The sequence below is a fragment of the Pieris brassicae genome, chromosome 5 (genome assembly GCF_905147105.1).
Source record: "Pieris brassicae chromosome 5, ilPieBrab1.1, whole genome shotgun sequence".
Lineage (NCBI taxonomy): Eukaryota > Metazoa > Arthropoda > Insecta > Lepidoptera > Pieridae > Pieris > Pieris brassicae.
This window is the reverse complement of record NC_059669.1, coordinates 19512513-19530956: the sequence shown is the minus strand read 5'-3', so window position 1 is coordinate 19530956 and position 18444 is coordinate 19512513. Positions and strand designations below refer to the sequence as shown.

Below are 18444 nucleotides of genomic sequence, written 5' to 3'. Positions count from 1 at the left end.
AGAATTCATTGCAATTTTTACGCAAACGTTATATAAATATATATATATATATTGTACACTTAGAGCTAATTAAGTTTATGTTCCGTTGCGCATCGTTGATAAGGATGCAATGAAATATAATTCCAAACGTATGTATTATGTAAATGTACGCTTTGAATAAAAATAACTAATTATGTTTTTTTTTCTGTTTGCAAGTATTTTTTTAATATGCAGTAACAAAGCTAAGAAGTGTTTAATCTGAATTACGCAGTGAGACTCGAAACCGAACTCAAATTATCATATAAACAACCTATTTTTTAATATCACGTTATAGGAAGTTCAAAATGAAACAAGGTTGATTGTCATAGTTTTTATGAGTGCCTGATGTAACAAATAAAATCCAAGTAAATAGAGGGCAGTGTAAGGAAGATTTTAATATCTCATATCGGATGGGTAGCGTCGAGTCCGAATGGAAGGGGCTCGCGGCGGCTTGCGTTCCGGCACGATGCCGCGACCCGACACACACAGAGATCCGTTACTATCGCCACGCGCCCTGCACACAATCAAAGTACAAACATGTATTGGTCCTTGTCTATTATACACGTTTATGTCTGTAAATTAATGTGGATTCCTCTTAAGGAATTAAGGTAATTGACCTGATGCTTGCGGAGTCTTCTTCCGGAAGCCAGCAATGAAGGGAGCATCCCCGCCGAGTCTGAAACAACCGCCTTCTCGATGTAAATAATATGTATACAAGCAACATTACATATCATATGGCTCATAGAAATTCAGAAGCGAGGAGATTTATGGTCTGTGTACCTTGAGGGAGCTCCGTGTGTCTGTGCGGGAAGCGCGAAATGTCTCCTGCAGCTCCGGTAGGAGATCTCGAGATTTCTTCATGCTCTTTGATGCAACAACTGAAGAATCTAAAGTAATTTAAAAAATACAGATTAACCCTTTAAAATGTGTCCAAGATTTGTAAAACTAAATATACTTTACCACTTTGCAGAAGGCTGTATGGACTTTTTACGCTATATTAGATGCCGTGTGTATAGTCTGTGGTGGAATGTAGTAAAAATAACCTGAGGCTTCCTTCTTGACCGTGAGAGTGAGCCGCTCGCTGCCTCGCCTTGCCCGCTCGCTACCCATCTGAGAACATCCTTAATGTTAAGGACCTTTACTGACCTGGACCGAATCCTTAAAAACAGTCGTATACTTTGCTTACCGTACAGGATTCCGAAAGACGATGTGCCGGCCGCGGAGGCGATGCGGGATGCGGGTTGTGACGGGATGGCCGCGGATCAGGAAAACGTAGCCGCATCTCGACGTCATTAGGGAGGGCGGCCGCACAAGAACCTGCCACCGTCACTGCCCACTCGCCTGCATATAGGATCCATGATAGATTTTGGAGTCGGCAAAGCTGTAAGCTAATGTCAGGCGATGACCTACCAAGACGGGTGGCAGGGGGCGCACGACGTCGGCGTCGTGTTGCAAGCCAGGCTGGTGACACCAGCGCGGCATCTGATTCACCCGAGCTGCTGCTTTCCTCCGACGCCGCATCGCAACCTACACTTTGTGCTGAACTTTTATACTTCTCCCGCTCGCATTTGGGTCTCGTTTGCTTCTGTGGTGCTTTAGTGTGATTATTGAGACAATTGTGACTTTTGATTTTTCGTACATTATTTGATTCCGTATCACTTTTTATTGTTTTTACCGTCTCATCGCACTGTGTCGTTACCGACTTCCGTTTTTCGTAACCTTTAAGAAAATAAAACGATACTGGATGTCACATAATATAATTTATTTAAAACGATTCATCAATAAACCATCTTATAATAAATGCAAAAGTTCTACACGTTGGAGTGCCGATAACTATTGTGATATATTTGACTTAACCAAAAAATTATGTTCCAGAGGAACGCTGTAAGCTCGAGCGTGGCGAGTGCTAGACGCGTGCGGCAGCGTTTAGATTGGGGTACCTGCTGCTGGTGGTGGGCGCCGGGGGCTGGTAGCGGCTGACTTGCGACTTGGCGATGTTGCTGTGCCTACGTGTTTTTGTGGCTGCTTCAGCTCCGGCATAGGAGACGTTCCTGCATTCTTAAGATATTTGGTGGGCAACTTAGGCGTCTGCAGTCTTTCTTGTGCTTTGGGTTTTTCGTTGAACTCAATAGACGTGTCGTCGGCAAGGCTGGGCGCAGAAGCTCGGCGTCCAGCGGACTCTTCACCTGTGGATTCCATACTCAGACTGCTTTTCTCTTCAGGTATAATATCGAAAGGATTATGAAACCGTAATGAGTTGGACCTCGCGCGGGTCTCACACGGTACAGGTGGACGACGGTGCGAGGTGTCTTGAGCCGGTCCCGAATCTCCCGCAAATGCATCGAACAGCATACTAGCCAATAACTGCTTGGTTTTCTGATTTCTCTCCCTCGTCTGAGGTGACTGACTTCGCGAGCAATCATTCTTATATTTTTTTTGGCTGCTACTTTTTGGTAAACGTTCAATTCTTTCATAAACAGGAATTGGTATTCTTGACTTCTTGCTTTTTATTATAAAGTTATTGTGATTTTCGTCAGAGTTTGTAGTATCTGAAGAATTTTGAGAAGTGTTTGCGTACTCTAATATTTCAAGAATTTCTATACACTTACTGCCGTCATAAATTTCGGATTTTTGATAAATTCGCTTCGGTTTCGGCTCGACGACCGTTGGTGGTAAATCAACACTAGATTTGACATGCTGTTGTTGATTCAATTTCTGTAATTTCTTGTCAATGTATTCTGAACACGATTGAGAGTGAATCATTCTACTTTTATTTGATTGCAATGATTGTTTCTCTTTTTTATTGGATTTCCTGCTTAAATTCTCTTCGGATTTTGCAGCTAAAACATTATATGACTGCTGTTTGATTCTTAAATTCTTGTATTCATTCTGTACAATCTTTGCTATAACATCATCAATGAGCGCATTAACGATGGCAAAACACTCTTTCTCAATTTCTTTTCTAAATTTATAATCTTCGTTTTGTTTGTTTCTTACATCTCTTCTCAATTGTTTTACTTTGGTCCGTTTAACACACTCCATTCGTTGTTCTCGTTTCCTGTGTCTTCTGAATAATCTCTGCTTAATGGTTTCCGGCATATGATCTGCTACAATCATATTTTCCTTTTCGCAGTCACAATCGCCATCTTTTATTCTTACGAAAAAAGATTCACCTTTTTCTTTGGGAGAATTAACACCATTTTGAGCATTCTCCGGTAGGAGGTCCAACACATCAATAGCTGACCGTACAAGATCGGCTCTGTGTGTCGAGGCGCGGCTCCGGCGTAATAGGGCACAGCGTGGTGAATTGGGGTCATCTAGGCTGTCAACAAGACTGGCGCACTCCGACCCCAGCATATCAGTGTCGTCAGAAGATGATGTATTCACTTCCATGGAGTCACTGTGAGGTAAAGCCGATAATCTAGGAATTAAGGTGTTTTCTTCAACGTCCTCGTAATAATTTCTAGCACCCACTCCGCCTAAAACCTCTAAAGACTTCGAATTACTTGGCATTTGCGTTAATGAAGTTGCTGAATTATTAGACTCAGAATTTGTATGCGTGCCAATATTCTTATTTAAATCAATGTCAACGTTTGATGTTTGTGTATGAGAAATTACTTTCTCACCCCCACTCTTTTTAAATTCATCTTTAAAAAGTTTCTGTATCTGCTGTAAAATTGCTTTGTTAACGGAGTCATTGTTGGTAACAGTCAAAAAGCCATCTGGTTCCTGCCGACCACCGTTGCCGTTGTTATCCCTAACACTCTCTGCTGAGGTAAGATTATTATTCGTCTCAACGCTTAATGCACTGTCTCTTATATGAACGCTGCTCTCATTTCTCACGTCATTCTCGATTCCTAGTCTACCATCATTATTACAAAGTTCTTCATTCCCAAATATGATTTGATTATTAGAAGTAGGACTAAGGTGGACAATTGTGTTAACCCCTGTATTTTGTAACTTTACTTTGATTTCTTTCTCAACAATGTTTAGTCTTTTTTCATATCCCATGGAAGCGTTTATAGACTCTAATTGGTCAGTAAGTGAATTCAAACTTTCAACTAATATATTAGATACATACTCATCTATATTGATATTTGGAATTTTCTTACTTTTGATAGTCGTATTTCTGACTGGACTCGACAAGCCTTCATAATTTAAATCCCGGCTCTGTTGGACGTTTAACGTCTCCGAAACCACGATTTCAAGAATCTCATATTGTTGTGTATCGATGGACAGAGGCTGGTTGTAAGGGAGGACATTGCAATCTTCATTTTCCGCGTTGAGCGTGTCCTCGCTGACACGACCATCAATATGACTGCCGCTCGATGACACTTCACGTAGTTCGCTGGTTCGAATAGGGATCTCTTTAGCGGTTGGCATTGACGTAGGGTCAGACGGTTCTGTGAACGAGTATTCTTCGGAAAATGTATCAGTGGGATTTGTTAGAATTTTCTGTCGAAAATTAGAACTGGTATCAGTTGAAAATAGCGCTGTTTCTGAACTTTTCGTAGATTTATTGGAATATGCACTAGATGTGAGTCTTAGGGTTGGATCGGGAGAGCGTGATAAAGCATCGAGACGGGGCCGTTTAGGAGTAACGCAGCGTGACGACTGTCTTAGCTCGCATCGGGATCCGTCGAGAGAGCGCGTGGCGCCGCAACGGCAGCGCGACTGCTCGGCGCGACCCCACACTCGTAATAAGGCAGACTTTCGCATGTCACCCACAGCGACGCCTCCGCATTCACCCGTGCACCGCCCACATGCCGGCGCCGACTCCCGCGCACTTTCCTCTTCCCACTCAGTGCGCTGTTGAGCCAACCGATATCTGAAATATAATCAATTTATGTTAAACGTTTACTTATATTAATTATTTTGATATATCATTGGAAAACTTTTATACCATTTATCCTTTAAAAATAATTAATGTGCAATTTTAAGTAAATATGAGGATTGGTTAACTTTTTATACCTTGGAATCTCTGAGCGTGCGTAGGGCAAACATCGACTTGCTATATCTATTTAAGGTAATTAGCGGAATTGTGGATTGCCCAGAAATTTTAGAACGTTTAACCATATAAGTTCCTCGGGTCGGGAGTCGTTTATACAATCGAAGATGTTTTCACATCCCACATTGTCGAACAAACGTTGCCAGAAACTCTCCAAGTAATAGGTTATGTCGCTACCATAATGAAATTGCACAGAGGTTTGAAATTTTTCATGGTTCTCTGGCCTCAGCTAAGAGTAGAATTAGGATACAGTACATAGTTTAATTCTTTTATAGTTTGTATTTTTAGTTTTATGGTTGTTTGTATTAACACTGTTTATTGTATCTACTTGATTTCGCTGGTCGTGTCCACATGTTATAGGGAAGGCAACGCTTTTAATATTTTTGTATGTATGTCAATTTATATCATGTGTTTGTCCTAATTATGTGGTCCAAATAAAAAATAAAAAATACTTACTTCCTCATTATAGTCTCGGGAACAGAGTAGCGGCGCCGCAGCAGGCCGGGGGATGCGCCACCCCACCACATAGCCTGCGCCTGGCTTTGATTCTCTGTGTCTCTACCAGTGTTTTCTACTGTATCACCACTATCTTCTCCGCTTGCGCCGGTGCTGCGTTCGTCACCGGAACCTCTGAAACTGTTCGTGAAAACAATTTTAATTATTTAATATACATATGTCGTGGCACATTATCGTGTCTTGTTAAAAATACCGATTGCAATTTTTCAGTTTTGCAATTCAGTTTGTAATATGACAAATTCTTTAGGATTATGACGTAGCTGTCACATATCATCTAGATAGTACCTACCAAATAATATGCAACATTAAGTGCATCCCCTCCCCTCCCTGCACTTAAACGTCCATTAGTGGTTGAGTGGTGGCCGGCGACGGGCACTTATCGTAATTGATCAGCGAATTACAACGTCATCATACAGTTTATAAACCATATTATCTTGACAAGATATCAGACTAGCCACATAAGGTTCACAATAAAAGGTACTCGACAACGAGGCGAATGCGTTTCATGAATTAATCTAGGAATTAATGTTGAAACTGACTGACGAGTCGAAAGCCGCAAAGAGTATTCGTTCAGCGAGCTATTTGCGATTAGATGCTCGCGCCGGGAATAGAAGTGCGTCTCTCGCATTCTGACCGACCACCACATTTTATCTATTTAAGGGTACTTAGAATACTGGTACCCATCATTATATTGACTGTTGGATAAGAATTATAGCACAAATTTGGCTTCCAAACTAAGTTATATTTACAGTGTGTCTCTAAACTGAGACAATTTGTTGTTAGCTTTTTCGCCGGCAATCTAAGTCCTGTTAAATATGTATAAAAAAAACAAAAGACAGTTTGTTCTAGAATAGTACTTTACTGCGCACATTCTTAACTAGTCTCTCTCGGTGGCCAGAAACCTTAATAAAGCACAGAAAGTAATATGTAGGAAGATAATAAACTCGGCTCAAATATCTTATTTTCTCCAACTTTGACTACGTTCCCTTTGGAGTAGAGACTCTTGAGCTGTGGCGTTCAAGTGCACAGGCCACTTTCCTCGCTCAAAGAATATACTTTTCTAAATAAATAATTATTATTATTAAGCCTCATTTATTCCTTGAAACATTTACAAAATATATATTCACTTAAAATAAATAATATCTATATTTTTTTTCAAGGACCTCATAGATTATAGGCCTCATCCAATTGGCTCCATATCTCTCCTTGAGCATTTTTCTCCCAATCTTCTCCACCTACTTTCTTAAGCAGGTCAGCCCACCGTGGAAGCGGAGACCTCTCATTCTTTTTCCTGGTGGCCTTTTCCACTTTGTATCCACCCAGGTACACTGCCACAGGGACGAAATATTTTTCTTTTGTCTTAGTTTTTAATTATTATTAATATGTATATCTAGGTATAACTCATAATTCCCAGCCTTTATATTGCTCAGTACAATTTTTTTTTTGTTTTTTCAGAACAGCATATGGAAACATTAATTAGACTTTCACAGGCGTTTCATTGTGTGTTCATTATGCTGTATCTCCGTATGCAAATTAAAGACATAAGTATCAAGTTGCAGAGAGCCGGCCGTTATTAAGTGACGCGGAAAATTAATATTTGCTTCAGAACCTTGGGCAGCGATATCTGAATATTTAAAAAATTTTTCTTAATTATCTTTGAAATATAGATGAGACAGGTTCGTTTGCTGTAAAATTCACGGTCATAAGGTCCACACCAGTCTTTAGGAACATACCAAGTCTGGTCCGTCTCAAAAGCGATGTCCTTTACAGCAATTTCGTAGACTACAGAAGTGAAACCTATCGTGCTAGACTTTATAGTATTTTTGGATAGTATTCCCAGTGGTTCGAAATTCGAATACGAAATCTTAATTTAGGTAGTCCCAGGGCCCTTGCAATATCAACCGCGAAACAGATCCCGAGGTTTTTGTATGACAGGTTGATGTAATTTTTCAATATCTGTAGCACTGACGTCACAAGCTGATCGCGTGGAGCAAAAACTCATTATTTTTTATATACGTTTAATATTTTTAAATGTATATTTTCCTCTACTTCCCCGACTTAAAAATGGCGTGATTATATAAATAAAATAAAATAATTTTGAAAGCAGCTTCAATGACTAGAATTAATTTTGTTCAAATTTGTTCCCTGCAAAACGGTTGCGCAGAAATATTTTTATATAGTTTCGTACTTAAATTAATGTATTTATAACTTTACGTAACTTATCGAACATACATATTTAAATTTGGTCTTATATATCGTCTCAAATAAATGTGTAATTAATAATTTATGATGCCAGCGTTATAGGTACACTGCCACAGGGACCAAATTTGGTTAAACTCTTTTAATTTTCTTTTTATTCATTTTTTATTATTATAGTATATTTGATTGTTATGTTTATGTTTTAATAAACCATACTTATTCAACGTCAAATGGTTAAACTCCTCGTTCGTTTTTTTGAAGTCGTTTAATACATTAATAGTGAAGAAGTTGTTAATGACTGTTAATTATATAATATTAGAAAAAGATTTTTGTTCAGTAAATTTTTTGTGAGAAAAAAGATTACGATAATGTAAACATATTAGGCGGAATCGAATTATTATTTTAGTTATATATTAGTAGTAGTTTTAGAGAACATGAAACAAAAGACATATCAGATGAGAACTTTGATAGAGGAGGGTAAAAAATAGATACATTCTAGCGTGATACATAAAATAGGTATGGTACCGGAGCCGCAGTGGCGCAGGCGATGGCCAGGCGTCCCTCAGCACCCGCAAAGCCTCCCTCAACGCCGGCGATGCTCGTCGTAAAGATGGAGACGCTCGTCCCACACCAGGCGATGCTCGTCGACGACGCCGTCTTGTCCCGCCTGCTCCAAAACATCCGAACATATATTTAATCAAATGTTTCTTTATTCAAGCAATTTAAACAAATTCATATACTAAAACACAAATATACAGTATTTACAATATAAAATATAATTTGGACACGATTAAGCAGAAACAAATCAATACGAAAATGAATGGACACTAAATTGGATTAACGTCCTTCTATTCTAACTATATTTATTATTATATTTCAAGCGCTTAGACTACTAACAATACATAACACATATCTTTTTACGTCTTTTAGGTAAGTTATATGATACCTTTTCTACTATTACGTTCTATACAGATACCTAAGTATCGATTACGTTCGGAATTCAAAAGTATATAAGGCTGTTGTTGGTTGTGTAAAAAGAAATTATATATCAATAAAGATAGGTCCGCGGAGGTCGTTGAACTACCGGCGCCCTGCAAGTGGGTCAAAATCGGTATAATTGCACCTCTCTTGACACACATACTGCACCCGAGCCCACACGCCACTGTATCTACTCGATACTAGACTCTTTGTAGAGTGTTTGTTGCCATGGCAACGATACAACAACATTCACGTTTCGCTATTAAATATGAAACCGCATTAATTTACATCAAAAATACAACGGTAAGGAAAGAGACGAATATTCCAAGAATGTAGGTACGTAGGAACTTATATTATTGCTGGTTTGATATTAAACTGCAAACCGCTGCAGTGGTCAGTATCTATTTCTTAAGATAGAACAAAGGCAACCGACACTTGAGAAGCGAGCGGCCTTGCAATGTGCGGCGAATTGTCTCAGACATCGGATCGCGTGAACAAACATAATATGCAGTGCATCTGAGGATGCAAGAGAGGGAGAGAAGGTATTCGTCGGATTCAGAGCGCGACTCCCGGAGATCGAGAAGCCGCCACGCATCATCGATGTCCATATCGTAATTAGTGTCATAGCGAGAACGACCTAATTATGTGTAACTAAAATATGTATGTAAATATACATAGTTGAAGAAAGAATTCCTTCTCTATTGATGGCTATTTGTAACATGGAGCTCGTATACCCCGTCGAAGCTGAGGAGTCGTTGTTACGTGTTCTGACCAATTGATACGACAGTTATAACACTGAACAAGCCGTGGCAATAAAGTAACACAGACGAATTTAAATGAAATAATGTTCAACATTAGGTTAAGAGGCATCTTTTTGGAATTTGCTGTAAAGGTCATACAAAATGTTGTTAAAAGAAATAGGTAGTACCAGTAACCAATGTCATTTACGTAAGTTATCTAAAACCTCCGATAATAATAATCGCTGAAAATAATAACAAAATCAATAATTATGTAAAATTATTGAATGATACGTTTGAATATTTCATTTACGTATTGTTGTTCAGTTCCTTTGCAGTCAACGTGCCTCAAATTCTTACGCGAATGATAATTGTGATTAATTATCGTGGAATATATATTATTATAGACGAAAAAGGAATAATCCTCAAATACTGTAAATTTTTGATTATTTTTTATAATAATTAAATATTCTCGTTTTTACCAGTTCAGTTCAAACAAAAATCTCCAAATTTTTAGTAACACGATAAACAGAAAATGCGGAATCAACTTCGAGATGATGACATGGAAATATAAACATTTCGCTACTATACATATAAATAGCAATTTCTGTAAATTGATTTTGTACGAATATTTTACACATCTTATATACTATAGTTAAAAATTATATCTCATAGCCGAAAGTGGAAGTCGCCATTGGTTGTTAGCCTCGACCTTCCGGAGAGGGCAAAGCTTTTGACCTTCGACAGTATCGAACGCTCAAATAAAATAACCTCACTTACCGAGCAACTCATTAATTAAAACACAAGACATTACAACGCACAAGTAAAAACGTTACAGAAACAAACAGTAGAAACATCAAGTCGGGGCATCCTCCACACTGTACTTCAGTATTTTCCTTTTTTTATTATATAGGATTATATATTAACCGTTACAGGGCACGCGATCAAGCAGATCTGTGGCCTAGGAGTTAGACAGCAGGGTAGTGTCTAATCTCCTGCTTCTTAAAAAGCACTGACTTTATTTGCTTAAACTAGGTCTGATAGGCTTGACTCCGGACTCTTGTGCTATTCTTACTGACATATTTGACAATTCTTTGCCTGTAACTTTAGCTGCGACCTGTCCTTGAGCAACATGTCTGATAGCCCATCCCGGGATACCCTTATGCAAGTCTCGAAGTACAGCTGGCACCTGGGTCTTTCGAAAGTCGCACATTCAGGAAGTAAATTAACCAACTTTTAGTCCGTTCTTTCGAAACAATTTTCGGTTTGAATTTGTGTAAATAGTATCCAAAAGCCAGTCCAGTCAGGATTCTCTCTCTATCTATCTATTATCTATAGGATCTATTATTGCGGTAATCACTTTAAATCTGATCATTTTACTAATACGTACAATATTTCAGTAGGACAACTTAGTCCTCAATGATACAGGCCATGAGTCACTGTGGTCGCCTCGTATCCGCCCACACATCTCATCTTAGGGCTTTCACTTTCTTCTAACACATGCAAACTAGAAATGCCTCAACAAAAACTAGTAGTGTCAATATTCATTATTAATCAGTAACGTATTGGTTGACAGATTTGTAACTTTCCTTTAACGACAAAAAGTAATCATTAGAAGTGCTTATTTTGTTTATAGTGCTTTTGCACAGTTTGGTCAAGTAGAATTGACGAAGACACTTAGAAGATATTATATCGGTTAGTTAGGGTAGCTTTTTTTATTAATACATATTAATAGTTTATTTATTTATCGAATGCCGTAGACTACAAATGTACTTTTTATTGGCAAGTCTGTGTTTTGTCTTCTATCTGACACACGTTGAATTCGATTTATAATGTCGGCACTACGAGAATAGCTTAATGGTCCGGGGTTTACATACAGTACAATTAAAATAATGAAAAAGGAGGGCAACTGGCGGTGTTATCGCTTTCGAGCGATCTCTTCCAGACAACCACTGTGAGAAAAAATTGATGAAAAAAAAAGATGTACGCAAGAAGTTTAAAATTACATAAGACATATAGTTAGTTACATAGACAAAACCAATGGAACAAAGCAAAGCAATTGAAAATGATGATGAAATGATAAGTAAACTGTCAAAGAGACAATAATATACTTGATGAACTAAAGTGTTAGCACCATATCCGCCTTATATTGTTCCCACTAATCACGTAAACTCGCGAAGATAATGATTCTGGACAACCCTAACAATGAGATTAACTTTTGAATGCAAATATAGAAATAACTACAGCAAGCCATTCGTTGCTGAGTCACAAATGTGAACTATACTATTATGTTGGCATCCCATATGAATTCTTTATGCTTAATTTTTTTTATTTATTTCGTAACAGCTAACATAATTTATATACAACAAAAAAACAATTAAAATATAGCCAGATGGTATACATAATATATACAAGGTTCAAATATTTACGAAAGGAAAAAATCAATAATTTTTTTTCATACAAAACCTAATTTGGCTCTGGTGTGTGATGGTGTGCTCAAGATGCAACTGAGTTTTTTTTAAGTTAATTGTTTATTTATTTATTTACCGAGAAATGTTAATAGTTCTTGGTTAAGCTACTCTCAACCTTGAGGACGTGATTTCGCATCTCTGCTGTGCATGTATTTTTCTACGTGCGCTATTAACACTTGATCATCATCGGCAAAAGAAAACATTTGATACACTAACCGGACCTAACAATCGACGATGTGCCAAGTCATCTGAACTATGATGGAAGAGGATCAATGAAAAATTAGAAGACAATAAAAATAAAGGACCTATACCTCTTTATTTTTTTTGCGATAAATATTACGATTATTAAAGATTTGTGGTTAAATAAATTTTGATAACGCTTATGATTATAAATTTTATCAAAAGTACTTACAATCGATTCGTCATAATAGTGTAAGTATGCGAATGTAAAACTACTTTACGGTGGCTTTATTTGTAATCAGCAAAATACTCAAGGGTAAAGATTACCATGTTTTCCTTCATCACACTAAACCTGTTATTTTTGTTGTATGCAATTTTTCGTAACATTCAAAAACATGAGTGTAATTTCACAGAATATAATTAATTTCCTTAATCCACATTATTAAACCGTAAAATTGCCGGATATTTTTACTAACCGGGGATAAGCAGTGGTAGTTGAATTTATTGTGGTAGTAGTACTATTGTGGTGGTACGTAGTGAGTGGTCCGCTCGGTCGCGTTCAGCCGCTTCTCGCTAGCTCTAACGGACGCGCGAAACACGTACGCTCGCCACGAGCACGTTCACACTACTATACGCTTTATAGGCTTAAATACAGACTACAGGCAAGAGCTCAGAAAGTACTAAATACACTAGACTTTAAGACACGGTAAATCTAATTAAGCTGGCCTACTATAATTGTCATATATATATCACTGAAAAATAACATTTAAAAGTTCAATTAAGCATTGACACCCTTTTATATTTATTATTTTTACATCATCAAATACGCTGTATTCCTAAAGGCTATTCGTAGGGCAGTTTTCATTTCATACTGGTGGTATTTAGTATATGAAAACTGAGTTTTAGTCGCTGCTCCCTTATAATTTTCTTAAACAATAATTGCAAGCATACAAATTATATGGGTAATTTAAAATTCATATATGCATTTCATTTATATTTCAAGGTGAAAAGATTGACTGATTTTGGGCTATAATATAATATTGTACGAGTAATTAATATGTTTCGAGATTTCAATCAAGAAATTAAGTAGGCTTTCTGTGGCTTTTTAACTTCGATCTCACTATGGAATATGGATCCCATCTATGTATGTATGTTAATCATTACGTTTTTTTTTAATTTCAATTAATATACGACTTTAAATCTAGAAATCATTTATAAGAATAATCGTCGATTAAAGACCTAATATTATATTATATTGAAGATATTAATAAAATAAACTATATGTGTACTATATTGTAGTGTAACGAAGTGTAAATAAATAAACTGGTACTATTTACTGGCTCTTATGTGGGACGCGGGTTGGAAGGGGCGGGGGACCACGACACGATCTCGCCGCGCCCCACCGCGTCCCGCGCCGCGTCGTTTCGCTTCGCATGACCTCGTGCAGTAGACACGCGACGAACGCACGTATTGTTGTATTAAAATTTAACCCGGTAAAACTTTATAAATCGCGATTATTACTTCCAAATAATATAATTTAAAGTGCGTAATTGAAACAGTTACAGCAAGAAAAATAATTTGTCGTTTGGAAACCTTTGTATTGAATACTAAATATTAATTATCGAGAAATTTAATTACGCAATTCTGAAAGATGTAAATTCTCTCATACGCTATTAATACAACGAAGTTATGACGATGCCAAAGAATAAGAAGATTTTAGAAGACATACACCCATTAAATATAATAAAAGAAGTGCAAAAATGGCCAGTTTTGTACGAGAAAGATAACCTGGAGAGGACAAACTTTCATTTTAAGACCAAAGTATGGAAGGAAGTCGCGAAAACCTTAATCCCTGATTGGGAAGAATTAAGTGAAATTCAAAAAGAAGTTAAAGGTGTGATACCCATTAGAAATTAACACTACTTTTTTATACAGAACTGGACAGACGTTTGGCCACATTTCCACCTTATGTTAAGTGAGATGTTGTCTATTGGAAGGGCACTTCTGTCCAGGAGATGCCTACGATACAGTAATCTCATTTGTTCATGTTTAGAAATCCTCTTAAAATAATTGTTTCGCCTTGGCAGTGTCGGATCTAAGCAAGAAGTGGCGGAACCTTCGCGATACGTTCCGAAGACATGTGGAAGCTGAACGGCGGGCGCAGCGCATCGGTGGAGGAACGGATTCTCCGCGGCGGCCATACGTCTACTTCAAACACATGTCATTTCTGCTGCCGCATGTCGCTTCGCCGTCCGATACAGGAGACATTACAGACGTCCCCGCGACCGAAACGCAATACGCGCCGCGGCTATCAGAACCTACACGCCTCAAGAAACTCAAGCGCAAAGTTTGTTATTTATTAATTAACAATTTAGACATAAACAATCTGTTTTTTTTAATAATTATTTAGTAGTACTAGAAGATATATTTTAACATTAAAACAGTACCTTGTTAGTAAGTTTATACTATGAAAAAATATTTCAGTTACAGCCATGCAATCTACCGAAGGCAGAGAAGATAGACGAAGACAGACATTTTCTTATGTCGCTGATTCCGTCTTTTAGAAAGATGTCAGACAATGAGAAGCTTACAGCGAAGGTGGAAATACTTAAGGTCATTCAACAGGTTAGGCTTAATATCTAGTTTAAGATGTCTGAATTCAAATGGTTCATATGTACTCTGTATTGTCTTTTGTTAACATGGCTTTTACACATAAAAAAAACACTTTTTAAACGGATTGAAGCTATGTATTATTATTATAAACTTATAATTATTTACATAATTTTAAATTTTCCGCCGTTGTACGTGCTTTACAGCGTGCGTGGTCACGGTGACTGAAGACAAAAGGTGTTGAATGTCAAAAGTATCACAGCTGTAGAGAAAATTGTGTTATCTATATTTATTTCCCCGGAGTTGGTATCGACTAAAAGATGACGGGTTTTTGCAGAAATGACTCACGTTGTCCTCTATTTTCGCAGACCCCAAGACAAACAATCCGCGAATATAGAGTGAACGTACCGTATTATGCATTTCAGGTACGGAGTTCTAGCGCGGGCATAGAGTTTAGGAGCGCAGATGTCTTCATCGAGGAAGGTACAGCAGAGAGCGGTGGAGGGGTCAAATTAGAGCTGCTACCTGAAGGGCAGGGCGAACCCAGCTACTCAGACTCCGATGACGACGAAGATTTGAGTACCTAACTCTGGATTCTTTGTAAACCCACAACTTTGTATTGTTACTGATTACAGAGAGTTGACCAGTTGATATGTCTGAGCTGTCAACTCACAGTTATTATACTCTTTGTTTTATTTAATTTCGAAGGGTGGAGTGACAGCAATATTGTCGCACTGTCATGTATTTTCGGATTACACAAAACTTAGTATATCTAAGTAAAAACAATAACATGAGAGGATTGAAAACTTTATACACGGCAAGTAACACGTAAGCTTTTAAAACCGAGCCCTAAAATATGGGATACATTCTGGACGAGTGCCCCGTGATGCATTCTTGCTGCTGTTGTGTTCCACTACGAGTGGGAACAGTAGTGATAGGCGTTCTCGGCCTGATAGGCGCCGGAGGATTTTTGTGGGTTGGCAGCACGGAAGGTGCGCGCCGGCTAGCAACAAGCGGTGTTGTGGGAACATCACTGCTAAGGTCTGTGCGCTATTTCTGCGGAGCGTCAGGTGTGCTGTTGGCTGCGGCACACGCACTTGTGCTAGCTGCAGCTGTTCACGAAAGCGATGCATTGTGCGAGGTGTACATTTGGTTCATGGCGGTGTGGAGCGTTGTGTTATTTGCACTGGCGACGGCAGTGAGCGTACAAGCAGCACTTGCCTCATTCGAAGCTTCAGCGTTCGCTGCGCTTGCCTTCGCTCTACTATTCCTCGTACTAACCTTTATTCTCATTCTTATAGTAGCTAATTATAGGATGACTTTACCGTAAATGTAAGATGGATTCAATTATACTTTATACTATTTTCTCTGGCCTTTTATTTATGAAACTTAGCAAGCAACTGGTGTGTTAAATGGTAAAAATGTAAAAAGAGACCAGTGGCGCGACAACCTTCTTAGATCTGGGTCTCAGATTTCTGTGTCTGTTTCATGATCATTGGCAGAAAATAATGCGAACAAATCCTCTGAACTCTCTCCGTGGTAAATGTAAAAGAAGATGCAGTGGGTCCCCATATGCAAAGCCACGGGATCTAGCCCTAACGGTTTAAATGACTTTAGATCCTTTGCAGTATAAACAAAGCACACACAGATCCAACCTACGACCTGAGGGATGAGAGTCGCACGCTCAAGCCACTAGTCTTACACTGCACACAGTGTTAATTGGAAATGTTAGTAAATAATAACTACAACTAATAGTTCATACCTTCAATATTTCTGCGCACCAACCCGGTCAGCATCCTGCGTACGCCACTGAGCTTTGGCCGTTTAGTCACATCCCTAAACCATTCCCGATCTGCGTCGGGAGCTCCAAGGGAAAGTTGTATCGGGGGCAAGAAAACTCTGTCGGGCGGTGCGGGAGCGAGGGCTTTGGGCGGCGTTGGAACAGGCGGCGGGGAGGGCAATCGCAATGGCGGAAGTCTGTGGCACGGTAGCACGCGCCGCTCGCCGCTCCCCGAACTCAGCCATAACGAGCTGGAGAGCAGCGAGGAGAAAGAGTCCCGGCGCAGCAGCTCGTCAAGCGGCGTAGAGTCGGAGCAGTAGTCCGGCGTTGAGGTGCTAAAAGGCGTGTTGGCAAAGCAGCGCGCCAAGTGCGACGGCGGCGCTGTTACCAACGGTGGCTCCGGAGACACCACGCCAAATGGGTGCGTGAAGTAAAACAGACACAGCGGCTGACCCTGAAACACATACGCTATTACACTAAGAGCTTACGATAACGCTATTCATAGGCAAACGAGGTGTTAGTAAAACACTTTAGTCGGCATTATTTCAATTATAATAGTGTGTTCCAGTCCTATCCAATTTATTCAAACCTAGGTTCCATTATCTACTCCACGTTGGCTCGTAGCAAACAACCAATTCGACTCCTTCCTTCAAGAGTCCTTCAAGAAAAAAGCGTGCCAATTTTTTAAAGGCCCGCACGTCCTTGCGATGTTAACTTAACATTTTTCCGTTTTGTAAAGGTTTTTTATTATAATTTTCATCTTTGGATAGATCTTTAGTAGAATTATTTTTTATTTTATATAATGTGTATAGTATTAGCTATAGTGTTACAAAATAAATAAATAAACATCAGATCAGCCTCATGCCTCTTTACCCCTGTTATAAATGTAAAAAAAAAACTATTAATATATTCCTACTTTAATGTATCTAAGTAACTGTGTTTCATTTTTATATTCCAAAATGCAATGTCAAATCGTTTTATTGTATGACGATATGTTTGCTGATATTTAAATGACCTTAGATACTATGAAGTATATAAACAAACTATTCAAACAACTTAGATATAAATGTACAAATCACTACTGAGTATAATTGTTAAGTAAGAAGACCAATTAAACATTTTGATTACCTTCAGCACGTCATCTGTCGATGTTGACGCATCAGATCTTCCATTCATTGTTGAATTATGTGTGTAAATCCACCAATTCCTTAACAGTAATATCTTGAGTTACTAACATTTCGAAATACACGCGCGTAGATCAACTTTTACGAAACAAAGATTATGGATTAAAGAATTGTAAGTGGTTTGAAGAGCAGAGGCTGGGCGGAAGCGTAACACTGACGAAAGGCGGCCGATCCGGGCGGTGCCAGTACAGCGTGGCACCAACAAACGCCCTACAGAGACGAACTTTATGTTTGTTTAGTGTAGGCACACAATCTCAGGATAACAATTTGAAAAGTTTATTATAAAAAAAGCGATGACGGCTGGTGAGGTTGGAACTAATAAACCTGTTCCTGGATCAGGTTAAACTATCCACTTACCCTAAAACTTTTGGAATTAAATAAGTTAGATAAATGAAGGTAGGTACAAAATTTTTCAAAGGTTTATGAAGCAGTGGTTTAAAGAATATATTAGTTATTATACTATTTCGCAATAATTGCGAGTGCCGCCCTGCCGCAGGGAGCAGGGCTGGTACTGGGTGTGACTGGCGCCGCCTTGTTATGCTCCCACCAACATTCATTGTCTTCAGATCACTTTTCCATTATAAATTTGAGTCTTAGAGTAATTTGGGATGTTAAAAATTATATTTTTTTTACTTAGTTAATTATATTATTTAGTAAATTTGTTTTAAGTAATATGAGTTATATATATAAGACGTGTATATTATACAATTCAACACAATATTTAGTAATAGCTAATAAAAATAAAATGACAAGAAATATTATA

At 38.4% G+C, this 18444-nt stretch overlaps 2 protein-coding genes across 9 annotated transcripts; one reads left to right on the top strand and one right to left on the bottom strand.

Moving 5' to 3' along the window:
* Positions 1-355: 355 nt before the first annotated feature.
* On the bottom strand, positions 356-17982 carry LOC123709620. 6 transcript variants are annotated; one of them, XM_045661067.1, is made up of 11 exons: positions 17626-17982; positions 16480-16951; positions 8267-8408; positions 5483-5662; positions 1959-4846; positions 1429-1737; positions 1205-1359; positions 1062-1128; positions 799-905; positions 636-694; positions 356-532 (listed from the first exon to the last, which is right to left on the bottom strand). In XM_045661067.1, the coding sequence occupies exons 1-11, from the start codon at positions 17671-17673 to the stop codon at positions 412-414; spliced, it is 4548 nt and encodes a 1515-aa protein (XP_045517023.1). In that variant the 5' UTR covers positions 17674-17982; the 3' UTR covers positions 356-411. The 6 variants fall into 6 exon arrangements, with proteins under 6 accessions (XP_045517023.1, XP_045517021.1, XP_045517025.1 ...); XM_045661065.1 differs by having other exon boundaries at positions 1205-1737; XM_045661068.1 differs by having other exon boundaries at positions 386-532; positions 636-707; positions 1205-1737.
* On the top strand, positions 13124-15400 carry LOC123709621. Of its 3 annotated transcripts, none has more exons than XM_045661073.1 (4): positions 13124-13251; positions 14195-14454; positions 14592-14732; positions 15143-15400. In XM_045661073.1, exons 1-4 carry the CDS (start codon positions 13230-13232, stop codon positions 15302-15304), a joined length of 585 nt encoding a protein of 194 aa, XP_045517029.1. In that variant the 5' UTR covers positions 13124-13229; the 3' UTR covers positions 15305-15400. The 3 variants fall into 3 exon arrangements, with proteins under 3 accessions (XP_045517029.1, XP_045517027.1, XP_045517030.1); XM_045661071.1 differs by lacking the exon at positions 13124-13251 and adding an exon at positions 13552-14001; XM_045661074.1 differs by lacking the exon at positions 13124-13251 and adding an exon at positions 14006-14082.
* Positions 17983-18444: the final 462 nt, after the last annotated feature.